Here is a 13175-nt window from a genome sequence, read left to right as displayed (position 1 = left end):
GAGGTGTCGCTCTGCGCCGTTTGGACTCGACTGTAAAAAGGAGGCCGCTTATCATTGAGCTTAAACTTGAATCGGACAGCTCTCATTGATATGTGAGAAGTTCGCTCCTGTTCCTTAATGGAATTTTCATGGTCAAATTTGCATATGCAACGATATTCTTACCTGCCGACAGTATGGGTTCGATTCGATCTCTCCATTCACCGGTTTCGTGAGAGTAAGATCGTGTCTGTAGGCATTTGCACTTTTATCAAAGTTAGTCGCTTTCGGTATGGGTAATGACTTCGTTCGCGTCTTCGAGAAAGAGATGTTGAACAATCAGACAGTCTTGTTGTTCTCGAAATGAGGATACAATGTTATGTTCGTTGGTCAAAAGATATACTCGAAGATTCGAAAGAAGCATTTAAATGCACCGTCGGTATGTTGTATTGATACTTTCGTGGTGTTTGTTCCGCTAAGATACGATCTTATTCATGAGGTAAGGAGGTTCACCAGGGACACAAGATTTTCTAAGAGCGCATACCAGTCAGTTGACCGATCTCTGTATTACCGGGAAAACTCGTTTTTCACTCGAACAGTACGAATGTGGAATCTACTTTTGTACAAATGTCTAAAACAAATGTGAATAAACAATACTCCCTGTTTCCCTCCTCCGACTCCTGATTTTCCAATTATTACTTGCCATGAATGTTGGACGTCATAACACAAGCCCTTGTGCCAAATTTCAGTCGATTCGAAAATTGAGGCTAAAATCCAGGTGCAAATCTGAGCCGATATGAAAAATTTTCCAAAAAGAAGCATCGGTGCAAAATTTCAAGAGGATATCTTCATTCTTTCAAACGCTATCGTGGTTTCGAACGACGGAAGGACCGACGGTTGAACATGGCTAGACCGACCCAAATGTCAAGACGTTTAAGAATATATATATACCTTATAGGGTCTCAGATCAATATTTCGAGGTGTTACATACAAATCAGTATCATATGATGGTGGGTATAAATTAAAAGAAATCTTTGAGTATCGGTCTAAAATTGCTATTGTGGCAAGCAGCACAATATTTTGCACACTTCACTTCACACACTTTCGCCGGTCATGGGTCAGCACCTGGACCTATTAAGGTCCATCATCCTAAACTATTTAAGTAACACACATCAGTATTCACTCAAACAAAAAAAGAATTTGGAAGACATGGTAAATTTGTTGTTAGTTGGTTTTATTCTTGATAATACTAAGCCAAAGATGTAGCATATATACCTCTACCAACAAAACTCACATTATATAATCCTACAAAAACAAAAAAACAAAGTAGATGGATTTATTCTAGCTGATTTGAAGCAGCAACAAAAATGCTTAGAACTTTATATACCGATAAGAGCAATTTATTTTAAATATCATTTTGCCATTGACTACATACAGTTAAATGACGATTGTGTAATTGTTAACGTCATAAATTTTTTACTTTTTACCAATGAAAAAAAAAAATATTATTTAACCTAAAGCCAAGATAAGTCATATCATATCCTTCAAATTCACAGTTGAAAATTTTCAAAATATATATACACAATCATCACTTGATATGGAAGGCAGACAAAGTTCATTTTCTTTGCCTTAGTACCAAGGCAAACAGAAAAGAAAATTTTAGAAGAGAATATTGTTATTAAAGAATTCCAGATATTCTGACTCATTTGATTAGGCTAACCAATTGGCCGCCAGAAAATGTTCGACAACTTCCCGTTATTGAAGACGTATCAAGTTCTTCGGCTTAGATATGTTTTTGAGAACGTAGAGAAAGTTCAGTTATTCTCTGAAAATGTTTGGCAAACAACCTTTAAATAACCGGGTATCAGCGCTATGATCCGATCTTTTCAAGGTTATGCCAGGAAGGAAATTTGATAACAGGTACAGATATCTAACTTTACTCCTTAACGACTGACCCTCGATTCCCTTTGTCCGCTTTTGATTTAATTTGATATATTTATTATTTAAAGAATTTAAATGGACGTAGTCTTTTTTAATTGCTTAACAAAAATTATGTATCATTAAAATTAGATTTCACCTAGGCGAGCCGAGTTTAAATGATTTCAATAATGTTACTTATTGTAGAAAGGAGAGATTGTTTAAATGAAGAAATGAAATTGAAAAATGTTTTGACAAAAAACGACACCGAGTAATGAATTTTGGTATAAAATAAAATGAAAAATAAAAGTAAAAAAATGCAAATAAAAAAATTAAAAAAGTAAAAAATAAAAGTAATACAAAATAAATAAATATAAAAAAATAAAAATTAAAAACAAAATAAAAATAAAATTTTTTAAAAATATATGAAAAAAATATAAAAATTAAAAAAAAACATAAAATTAAAAAAAAATCTAAAACAAAAACTAAAACTAAAAAAAAACTAAAAAATTAATAAACTAAAAACAGAAAAAATAAAAAAAAATAAAATAAAAAAAACTAAAAATAAAAAAAATAAAATAAAAAAAAACTAAAAATAAAATAAAAATAAAAAAAAATAAACAGAAAAAAATAAAAATAAAAAAAAATAAAATTAAAAGAAATATAGCATTAAATATTAAAAAAATAATAAAAAAATAAATAACAAATTAAAAATTAAAAAATAAATAAAAAGTAAAAAACTAATAAAACGTTTAAAAATAAATAAAAAATTAAAAACAAATAAAAAACTTTTAGTATAAGCTGGTCGCAGTTCCAAAAACAAAATGAAATAATTTTGCAACCAAAATAAAAAAGACTAAAAAACAATTGAATATACAAAAAGCACGTCAAAAAATATGCTGCTGCAATATGCTCATTTCAAACGTTAAAGAATGGCAATCAAAGATTGCTAGAGTAACAAGTTTTTGCTTTGTGTGTGTGTTGCTTGTTGATGCTAGGAGGAGATTTTTGAGATGTTGGCTGTTGACGCTTAATTTTTTTCTGTTTTCGTTCTATAAGATCGAACGTGTCATGTCAAAGGCATGATTTTATCATTGCACGGCTCACCAATTATTAAGTATTGGGTTGCCCCAATTGCGGATTTTTCATATAGTCGGCGTTGACAAATTTTTTCACAGCTTCTGACTCTGTAATTGCATTCTTTCTTCTGTCAGTTATCAGCTGTTACTTTTAGCTTGCTTTAGAAAAAAAGTGTAAAAAAAGTATATTTGATTAATGTTCATTCTAAGTTTTATTAAAAATGTATTTACTTTCTTTTAAAAAATCCGCAATTACTTTTTGGGCAACCCAATAGATGGAAACATAAAGGGTTTTCCAATAAGAGGTGTTATTTTGGTATGCAAAGAAAAATTTTTGAATAAATGAACGTATGTTTATTTCATAATAAAGACGAAGGAATGCCGTTAAGAATAAACAAGTAAGGAAAGGAATGCCGTTAAGAATAAACCAGACTATATAATGTCCTAAACCTACCCTACAATTATAAATTCGGGCAATATGTATATGAGAGCTATATAAGAATCTGAACCGACTTTTTTCGAACAGATCGTTTGACAATTGTTGTTACTACTGCCATATAAGTGTAAATCCGGCGATAAATATGTATGGGTGCCACATCCAAACCTGAACCGATTTTGATGAAATCTCGCCGATATGTTATGAACAGTGACAAAACGTGCCAAATATTGTGCAGATCGGTTGAAGATTTTGTTTATTACGGCCTTGTGGAAATCGGGTAATACATATAGGAGCTATATCTAAATCTGAACCGAATATAATAAATTTTTTTGATATGTTAAGATCAGTAACAAAACAATCCTTGCCAAATTTTGTGCAGCGTTTGTCCTTGACCCATAAAAGAGACATGTGCAAAATTCCGTGACGATTGGACAACCAATACGACCTGTACCTTGATTACAAGAATACATGGACTCACAAATGGACAGACGAACATGGGTTAATCGAATCAGAAAGTGATTCTGAGTTGATCGGTATATTTATCAATGGGTCTAGCTCTTCTCCTTCTTAGCATTGCAAACAAATGCACAAACTTATAATACCCTGTACCACAGTGGTAAAAAGTTGTTAAGTTCGGCCGGGCTAAAATTTGGAAACCCAGCACCTCGGGTATATATGTAAACCTCCTTTCGTCATAATCCGGTGAAAAATGCAAATTTACGCCCCCATATTAGTCTTTTAGTTAGCCATATAGAAATATAGACCGATCTAAACTATATACGACACGGATATCGAAAAGCCTACCACAAGTGACTGTCCCAAATTGCGGCCAAATCGTACAATTAATTGATCTGAACTGAACTGATCTGGGCCAAATCGCAGAAATATGTTGAAGAGCCTAACATAACTTACTGTCCCAAATTTCGGAGAAATCGGACAATAAATACGCCTTTAACGGACCAAAGGGCTTAAATCGAAAGATCGGTCTATATGGCAGCTATACCCGAACCTGGACCGATCTGAGCCACATTGAAGAAGGTTGTCGAAAGGCCTAACATAACTCAGTGTCCCAAATTTCATCCAAATCGGATAATAAATAAGGATTTTATTGGCCTAGGACCCTCAATCGGCGAATCGGTCTATATGGGGGCTATATTAAGATATAGTCCGCTATACCCCATCTTCAAATTTAACCTGCTTATGGATAAAACAAGAACCTGTGCAACGTGACAGCTCAATATGTCTATTTTTAAAGACTGTAGGGTGATTTCAACAGCCAGACGGTCAGACGGACGGACGAAAAATATATATACTTCATAGGGTCGGAAATGGATATTTCGATGTGTTGCAAACGGAATGACAAAATGAATATATACCCATCATTCGGTGGTGGATATAAAACGGCCTAGACCACTGACTTTTTTCTTTTTGTCACTTAATTCGTTCTCAAATTCATTGAAAACAGATGATTTTATAGAGGGAAAACAGCTGTTTTCGTTGAATTGGCGAACGAATCAAGTAACAAAAGCAAACAAAAAAAAAATTATAGCGGTCTTACCAGTCAGTTCTTTCAATCATTTTTTAATGGAATCAAATACTTTTTTAGACCCAGCAGCACTGTTATGACTGCCGGTTTTTGAAGAAATCGGGCATCGATATAATTATAACATATTCAAAATGATAAATGTTTTTCTGTTGGATTTACTTCCTAATTCACACAGTTACTGCCTCGTTGCTCTTCCTTTAATAATTCGGAAAACAATATTTTCCATTTCATTGTTGGAAAATCCCCGGAGGTGTTTTTTCTAAGGAGTTATCATGGATCCAAACATAAAACTCCAAAATCGTGTTCCAAAAGTTTTAAATATGTTAACCATGTTGCATTGAAATCGAGGGTGCGCCCTGTACAGCGTTTTTTTTCGCAAACATTTTAATATAACATTTGAATATTTTCAATTAAATTTTTAATTAATCGAATTAAAAAATTAATTGGACATTTCGAAAATTTCAATAATTTTTTTAATTGGATCAATTAAAAAATCAATTAAAAATTTGAAAAATTCAATCATTTTATTAATTCGATCAATTAAAAAATTAATTGAAAGTTTCAAAAATATTCAATAATTTTTTTAATTGAATATGCAATATTTTTAATTGAAAATTTTTTCAATCACAATCTTTAAAAACAGTAATTGATATTATCATTTTCGTGATTGAAGCAGTTTCAATGGAAAAATTAATTGGATCAATTAATTTCGTGATTGAAACCGATTTTTATTTTTTTCTGTGTACGTCGCACATCGTATCTGTGACAACTGTGCTAGTTGCTAGTTGCTTTGTCTCCTGGATCGCCGCAACCAATAATTTCCTCCGGCTAATAAAGCGAAGAATAATATTGGCAAACAGATGCTACTTTTGACTAAGTAAGCAGTTTAGAAACAAGGCCACCTCTCAACAGACGAAGATTACACTATACAAGACACTGATACTACCCGTGTTGTTATACTTGTGAAACCAAATGTGGCAGTGCTTGGAGTATTTGAGAGAAAGATTCTTCGTAAAATATATGGACCAGTTTGCGTTAATGGAGAATATAGGCGACGTATGAACCACGAGCTGTATGAGCTGTACGACGACGATAGCATAGTTACACGCATCAAAATACAACAGCTGCGTTGGCTAGGTCATTTGGTCAAACACGGTGGTGCACGCAAACCGGGAAGACCATATGTCCGATGCAAAGATCAAGTGGTGGGAGACACCTCGAAACGTGGTGTCAGAGGTTTTAGAATGAGCGCAGAAGATCGAGGCGCTTGGAACGCTATTCTTCGTTCGGCTAGTGGAACAAATGTTTTATCATAGCCAATTAAAGTAAAGAAAGTAATAAAATCGACTATCTCGTCGGTCTTGCCTCTGAGACCATTGCGATTCAATTGCAGAAAAAAACACTTTCCGGAACTGGCATGGTAATATTGGGACTGGGATACTGCTGTTGCGTATTTTGCCGCACGGGAGACGTCGGGGGGTCACAAAGTCCGACGATGACGACGCCTATCACCTTACAACATATTCAGTGTGACTATACTCCCGTAGTGACGTTAGGCCAGAGCAAGATCGGAAATGTACCAACTCCATGCACCTCACCGACTCTGACCGATGAAAGAGGCGGTTCTGGCAAACCGAACAGAACCAGGATCCAGGGTTTTTTCAATCCCGACATGGACCAGAATCGTGCGGAGAAGGCACTCCGCGATGTGCCTCTCCCATGACGAAAAAAGGACGGACGAACACGTGAACTAAGACGGCAGCACTTGGCGATGAAGGTCTCCATCGGGTCAATCCGGAACGTACAACCGGCTACTGCTGTAACAGCAGAAAATTTAACTATCAAAAGTCTGAAGACAAAGTTTGCTTTATCTGCAGATTTTCAAAAAACCAAATGGAGACAAAAAGGTGGTGTCACACTTGGGGGAAGAAACGCAAACGGTAATGGCGCTGGGAAATATTTTTAAGTTCGGCTGGAGGATCAAAATATTGGTAATAGCCAACTAAATAACTTACAGGTATTACAATCGCAGGTTGCCTTTATTAACTCGCCCAAATAACACAAAACTACAACATTTTTTCGTTACACCCTAATACTATTAAGTCTTTATCTGCAGGCAATGAAAAACAGTATAAGCAACAATTGCAAAATTTAATAAATACCAAGAGTTTGCAATCATTGACAGTTTTAGACCTTGCAAATGGGTGGTGATATCAAACATTAGGTATTTTCAAGGCGATAAACGAAAGATATGTTCCTTTAAATAAACGTGTGTAACCATTTAGCATGCGCTCCTATTACTCAAAATGTGTGATTTCAAATTCAAGCGAAAACGTTACAAAACCCCTTTTAATTATGCTACAACTTATAAAGGCTATATTTTCCTAACCGGGGCTAAATTCAGTCATTACTGTAAATATTAGAAAATATTATCCTTGTTCCTAAAGGGTGATAGTAAAAAATACCTTCATACGAGTATATAGGTATGTAAAGTTGAAAAAAAAAAACAAACATTATTTTTGAAACATTTTTAAAATATAAATTTGCCTTGTTATGTTTTTATCAGCCGCACAATCTATAAGTTTGTGGCCTAGGTGAATATAGGTATGTACTTTTTTTTTTAAATGGTTCTAAATTGAGTAGTCTAATAACACAATTATAGTTTATAACTGTACCATGCCCAACAATATTAAATTGAAGAGACATTGTCATAATAAAATAAAAATATTTAAAGCATTTTTTAAAAATGTTTTTGGCAAAAATACTCAAAATTGAAACAATTCAACATCTTTTTAAATACCTGAAACAATTTTTGGCTATGAATTAAAGATACATATATACATATTAAATATGCCTTTATTGGCCCAACAAAGTTCTTTCTCGCTGTTATACCAATTTAATGAACTTTGCAGTAATGATGGATATCTATTGTCTAATTGCAGCTCCTCCTCCTCAAAACCAGCCATGGAACGTGGACTCCATGATCGTGATCGTGTGGGAGTACAAGATTTTGTATTACTCGAGAACTACCAGTCAGATGAAGCCTTCATTGATAACTTACGCAAACGATTTCAGGAAAATATAATCTATGTAAGAATTTTGAGATTAAAACTAAATATTTTTCACAATATTGAATATTGCTTTTAATATTCTTTTGTTTTTAGACCTACATTGGCCAAGTACTGATTTCTGTGAATCCCTACAAGCAGCTGCCCATTTACAATGAAAGCGATATAAAAGAATATCGCAATAAACATTTCTATGAAATTCCTCCACATGTGTAAGTATCTGATAAAATTATTTGCTAATAAATCGGGGCGGACCCTCTCCCTTACCCCAATTTTCAAAAACGTCAGATCTCGGAGATGGGGGCACCGAAATTTTGCATGCCACCTTATGGTATCCCATAAACACGAAATTGGCATAAAATTTTGCGGTCAAATAACCCTGATGATGTATCACCGGTTGAATTACAAGCTGTGTCAGGTAGACTGGTTCCCTGGCTTAGGAAGATATACTCCGCTTCTATCAGAATGTCATATATACCTGTGGGATGGAGAGACACGAAGGTCATTTTCATTCCGAAAGCAGGAAAACCCTACCACACTAAAGCGAAATATTTTCGTCCTATTAGTCTGTTATCCTTTATGCTGAAGACTCTTGAGAGGTTGATAGAGACATTTCTTAGGGCAAAGATCCCTGGAGATCGCCTGTCGCGGCAGCAGCATGCATATAGTAAAGGCAAATTCACTGAAACAGCCCTTCAAGGAATATACAATGGCAGCATTTCTTGACATTGAAGTTGCTTTCAATAATTTAAACCCGACGTCAATCATGAAGGAGTTGGAGTTTCTAGGCATCAACTCACCGTAAAAAAGTTTATTAATAACGTACTTACTAAAAGATGATTTACGGCAGGCTTGGGATCTGTGGATCTAAAAAGATGGGTCAGCAGAGGAACACATCAAGGAGGTGTATTGTCTCCTCTACTTTGGAATATAGCTATTAACAATATATTATTGTCTCTGAAAGAAAAAGGTGTAAAAGTGGTCGCGTATGCGAATGACGTGGCAATTGCTGTTAGGGGAAAGTTTCCCAGCACTCTAAGAGATATACTTCAGAAAGCTCTACGTGCAACAGCAAACTGGGCTACCGAAAGTGGTCTAGGTATAAATCCGTGCAAGACAGAAGTAGTTCTTTTCAGCAGGAGATACAAGTTGCATACAGTGGAAACTGTCTCTTTGGGAGGAGAGAATATTCCATTTACAGAAAGCGCAAAATACCTGGGTATTTGGTTGGACAGGAAATTGAACTTTAAATTCAACATTTTGGAATGGACAAAAAAGGAACACTTGCCCTTTACACCTGCAAAAGACTCACTAGCAAAATATGGGGTTTTAGACCGCGTGTCATGTATTGAGTATATACTGAAGTTGTCAGACCTATAATACTATGTGGTGTTATGGTCTGGTGGACTGCGCTTTAAAAGTCCACCTACTGGATGGCTTGTTTGTGCATTACAGCTGCACTTAGAACGACACCATCTGATGCACTGAACTTAATGCTACATGTTATGCCTCTCGACATTGTGGCTAAACAAATTGCAGCGACCACTGCCGTCAATGGTCCACCACTGTCACTGTGTTATCCTTGATACAATATCCGATGTTCCAGGCATTGTTGATTACACCCTAACTGAGCTGCTTTTTGATAAAAAGTAGTGTACCACTATTCCCTGGCAACAGAAGTTACATAGACTTCTATACGGATAGCTCCAAACTAAACCACCAGGGCTTTGGGGTACACTCTAAAGATCTACAACTCGTCATATCGAAAAGGTTACCCGACTACTGCAATGTGTATCAAGCGGAGATCCTTACAATTAAGGAAGTGGTGGAATGGCCAAGATATAATTTATTTATTTATTTTTTTATTTATTTATTCATTCATTGCAATACTAAGCCAATTAGGCCAAAATACTTGTATTACAAACATAACTTATACCCCTAAGTAGCAATAAGCGTATAAAACTATTCTTAATCTATATCTTTTATCAGATTACAAATCGTATTCCTATGGGCTCCCCAGCCAAAAATTATTAGTAGAATACAAAAAATATACCAAAAAAGTCCTATATTGAAAGCAACAACGTCAAAAGTAGGAAGTATTTAGCATTATATATAAAAATTAACAGTTAACATATCTAGAAGCAGTAGCACAGTCGTACATTTAAAAAGTAAGCGCAATTAAAGTGTGCAGAAATATCTGATACTTCAGAGTTGCAAGTAGTTGACAATTTTTAAACGAAAAGCATTATTTGAGTGGGAGAAAACCCTCAAATCCACTGGTAAAAAGTTCCAAAATCGGGCAATCCGCACAACAAAAGACTTCTCATACAAAGAGCACGATATCCTAGGTATCATAATCTGGGTATTTCGAACCGAATGAGAGAAGGTAAATGAATCACGCAAAGAAAAAGGCACACCACTTCTAATAATCTTGTAAAACAAGAGTACGTTACTACGATCGATGTAACTTTCAAAAGAAACACCCAGAAAATGTTTAACGAATTCTCCTATGTGTGCACGCCTACGAACATTGAAAACAAACCGAACTATAGCATTCATAATACGCTTCAACTTCTGGATATTGCCCATCATAGTACCCGATACAACCTCCAGACCATATCTAATAGAAGGTACAAGTAAAGCATGAGCCAGTCGTCTTTTAACCCAAAGGGGCAAATAAATATTGGTAGAATATATTCTACGCAAGCTATAATATACCTTACTATGAATAAAGTCGACATGAGCTCCAAAATTCAGGTTCCTATCTAGCAACACTCCAAGGCACTTAAGCTCATTGACAAAATTAACTCTATTATCCCCCAAAAACAGGGGTAAATCAAAAGCCCGGTTTCCAAAAATCAAAGCTTTAGACTTAAGGGGGTTGACCCTTAAAGCATTCGTACTTGTCCATTGAATAACTTGACTCAAACAGCGGTTTATTCCAACCTGGAAATCATTAAGAAAATCACGATGACCACTGAAAAGAAGCATAACATCATCCGCATACAAGAAAATAGAACAAATGGAAACATCTAAGCAGTCCGGTAGATCATTTACATAAAAAAGAAAAAGCAAAGGGCCCAAGACTGAGCCTTGGGGAACACCAGAGGTAAGAGGAAGTGTAGAAGATACATTGCCGCTCATGTCCACAAATTGAGACCTTCCATATAAGTAGGAAAGGACAAGCCTGCAAGCAGGTCTAGAAAAATTAAATTTAACACAAAGCTTCTCTAATAAAATTTTAAAACAAATGGAATTAAACGCCTTAGTCAAGTCAAGGGAAACCAACACACTATCTCTGCCCAAATTGCTATTCGCTCTAATAGAATCTGTTAGCTGGAGAAGTAAAGTCGTGGTGCTATGACCTTTACGAAATCCATGCTGATTGTAGAAAATGCGATTAGAAAATTGTGCAAGAATCTGATCCTTCATAATGTGCTCACAAACCTTTGACAAAATGGGTAAAATTGAAATGGGTCTTAGATCATCCGGGCCATTGACAGGAACAGTTTTAGGAATAGGAACTACTCGAGCCGTTTTCCAAGCAGTTGGAAAAACAGAAGATGTTAAAATGGAATTAACTAAATCCAAAATGACCTCAGACACATAAGGAAAAACAACATTCAAAAATAGAACAGATAGCCCATCAACACCAACTGATTTTGACTTTATTTTTGAAATGGCATTGGCAATGTCATTGATGTTGACACAATCGAAAGAAAACCCACTTTCATTGAAGGAAAATGCTTCTAGATCAATAATAGAGCTCGCATCAGAAGACACGCCATCAACAAAAAAGGTATTAACGTCATTAACATCATTATTAAACACAACTGCATCATCACCTATGCAGCCAGATGCGCGAAGAACTTTCCACAAACCATCTGCACGCAGTCCCTTGAACCGTTCTAAATAGTATCTTCGTCTCTCCTTACGTATAAGAGATTTTGTCTTATTTCGATATTTGCAAAAAGTTCTCCATTTTTCAGGAGATCTATTCACTTGATAATCTGCGTAAGCCAAGTCTCTTAATGATTTGGTGAAAACAATATTCCTGGAGTTCATCCACTCATTACCAACAGATATCACATTTTTCCTGACAACAGGAACAAATGAATAGAGATCCTCAAAAAGAGAAGAGATAAGAAAACACTTAGTATCGACATCCAGTGCACTAAAAATATCCGAGAAATCAAAATCTATCAAATAACTAAGCATGCCAGACATATCGATGTTCTTGTAATCATGGTATTCAACAAAAGACTCCGTTCTACTCAAGTGAAAGTCAAAAACCCCAAATAACAGCACATGACGAGAGATTGCAGGGCACTGAACCTGGCCAGATGTGAACTTACTTAAATTAGAACTCAAAAGCATAAAATCAATCAGACTCGTTGTACCGTGCACTACATCGTAATGAGTTGGCTTAGCATTGTGCAAAACAGTCAAGCACAATCTACGACACGTTGAATGGACTAAAGAAGAAGCTGAAATATTAAATAAGTTGCAATTAAAATCTCCGACAACGATAATATTCGAAAATTTAAGAAAAAGGTCACGGTGAATTTCTTCAAACGTGGAAATATCGCCGGGAGGAGGTAAGTATACAACGCCAAATAATATTTTCAACGAACCAGAGTATAACTCAAGAAACAGAGATTCACACTTCCCCAAAATCGAACTACTAAAAACAAGTTTATGACGAAGTGATGAAGAGATGTAAATACCAACACCACCACCTCTGGAACTTTTGCGATCATTTCTATGAAATATGTAGCCTGGAACGCTAACAGAACGTAGAGAAACGGCTGACTTCAGCCAAGTTTCGGACAGTCCAACAAGATCAAGCATAGAATCACACAAAATAGATTTAAGCTCATCAAATTTGGAAGAGCAAACATTAGGTCTCATACTTTGGCAATTCAAATGGGCCACTTTTAATTTATCGTTACAACCACGCAGTATAGATTTAATGTAAGTGTTGTTGCTAACAACAGGACCTAAGTTCAAATTAGAAGACATCGAAAATGTGCAAGAAATTTAACATGGGGAGCCGAAAACCGTCTAATAGTAATAAAGTAATCATAATAAAGATAGTATTTAAATCCATGTAACAATTTAAATTCATAATCATTTCTAAAACAGCTGAT

At 35.3% G+C, this 13175-nt stretch overlaps 1 protein-coding gene across 3 annotated transcripts in view; it reads left to right on the top strand.

Annotated features, from left to right (window-relative positions):
• LOC106090497 (unconventional myosin IC) overlaps positions 1 to 13175 on the top strand; it is a 102269-nt gene that overhangs the window by 78157 nt on the left and 10937 nt on the right. For all 3 annotated transcript variants that reach the window (XM_059360360.1, XM_059360358.1, XM_059360357.1), the window contains 2 exons: positions 7900 to 8047; positions 8122 to 8237. In XM_059360360.1, the coding sequence (XP_059216343.1) occupies positions 7922 to 8047; positions 8122 to 8237 (242 nt within the window). In that variant the 5' untranslated portion in view covers positions 7900 to 7921. The remainder of the gene's footprint in view (positions 1 to 7899; positions 8048 to 8121; positions 8238 to 13175) is intronic.

Source organism: Stomoxys calcitrans, chromosome 1, assembly GCF_963082655.1.
Source record: "Stomoxys calcitrans chromosome 1, idStoCalc2.1, whole genome shotgun sequence".
NCBI classification, from domain to species: Eukaryota; Metazoa; Arthropoda; class Insecta; order Diptera; family Muscidae; genus Stomoxys; species Stomoxys calcitrans.
The sequence above is the reverse complement of the archived record's forward strand: the minus strand, read 5'-3'. Positions and strand labels throughout refer to the sequence as shown.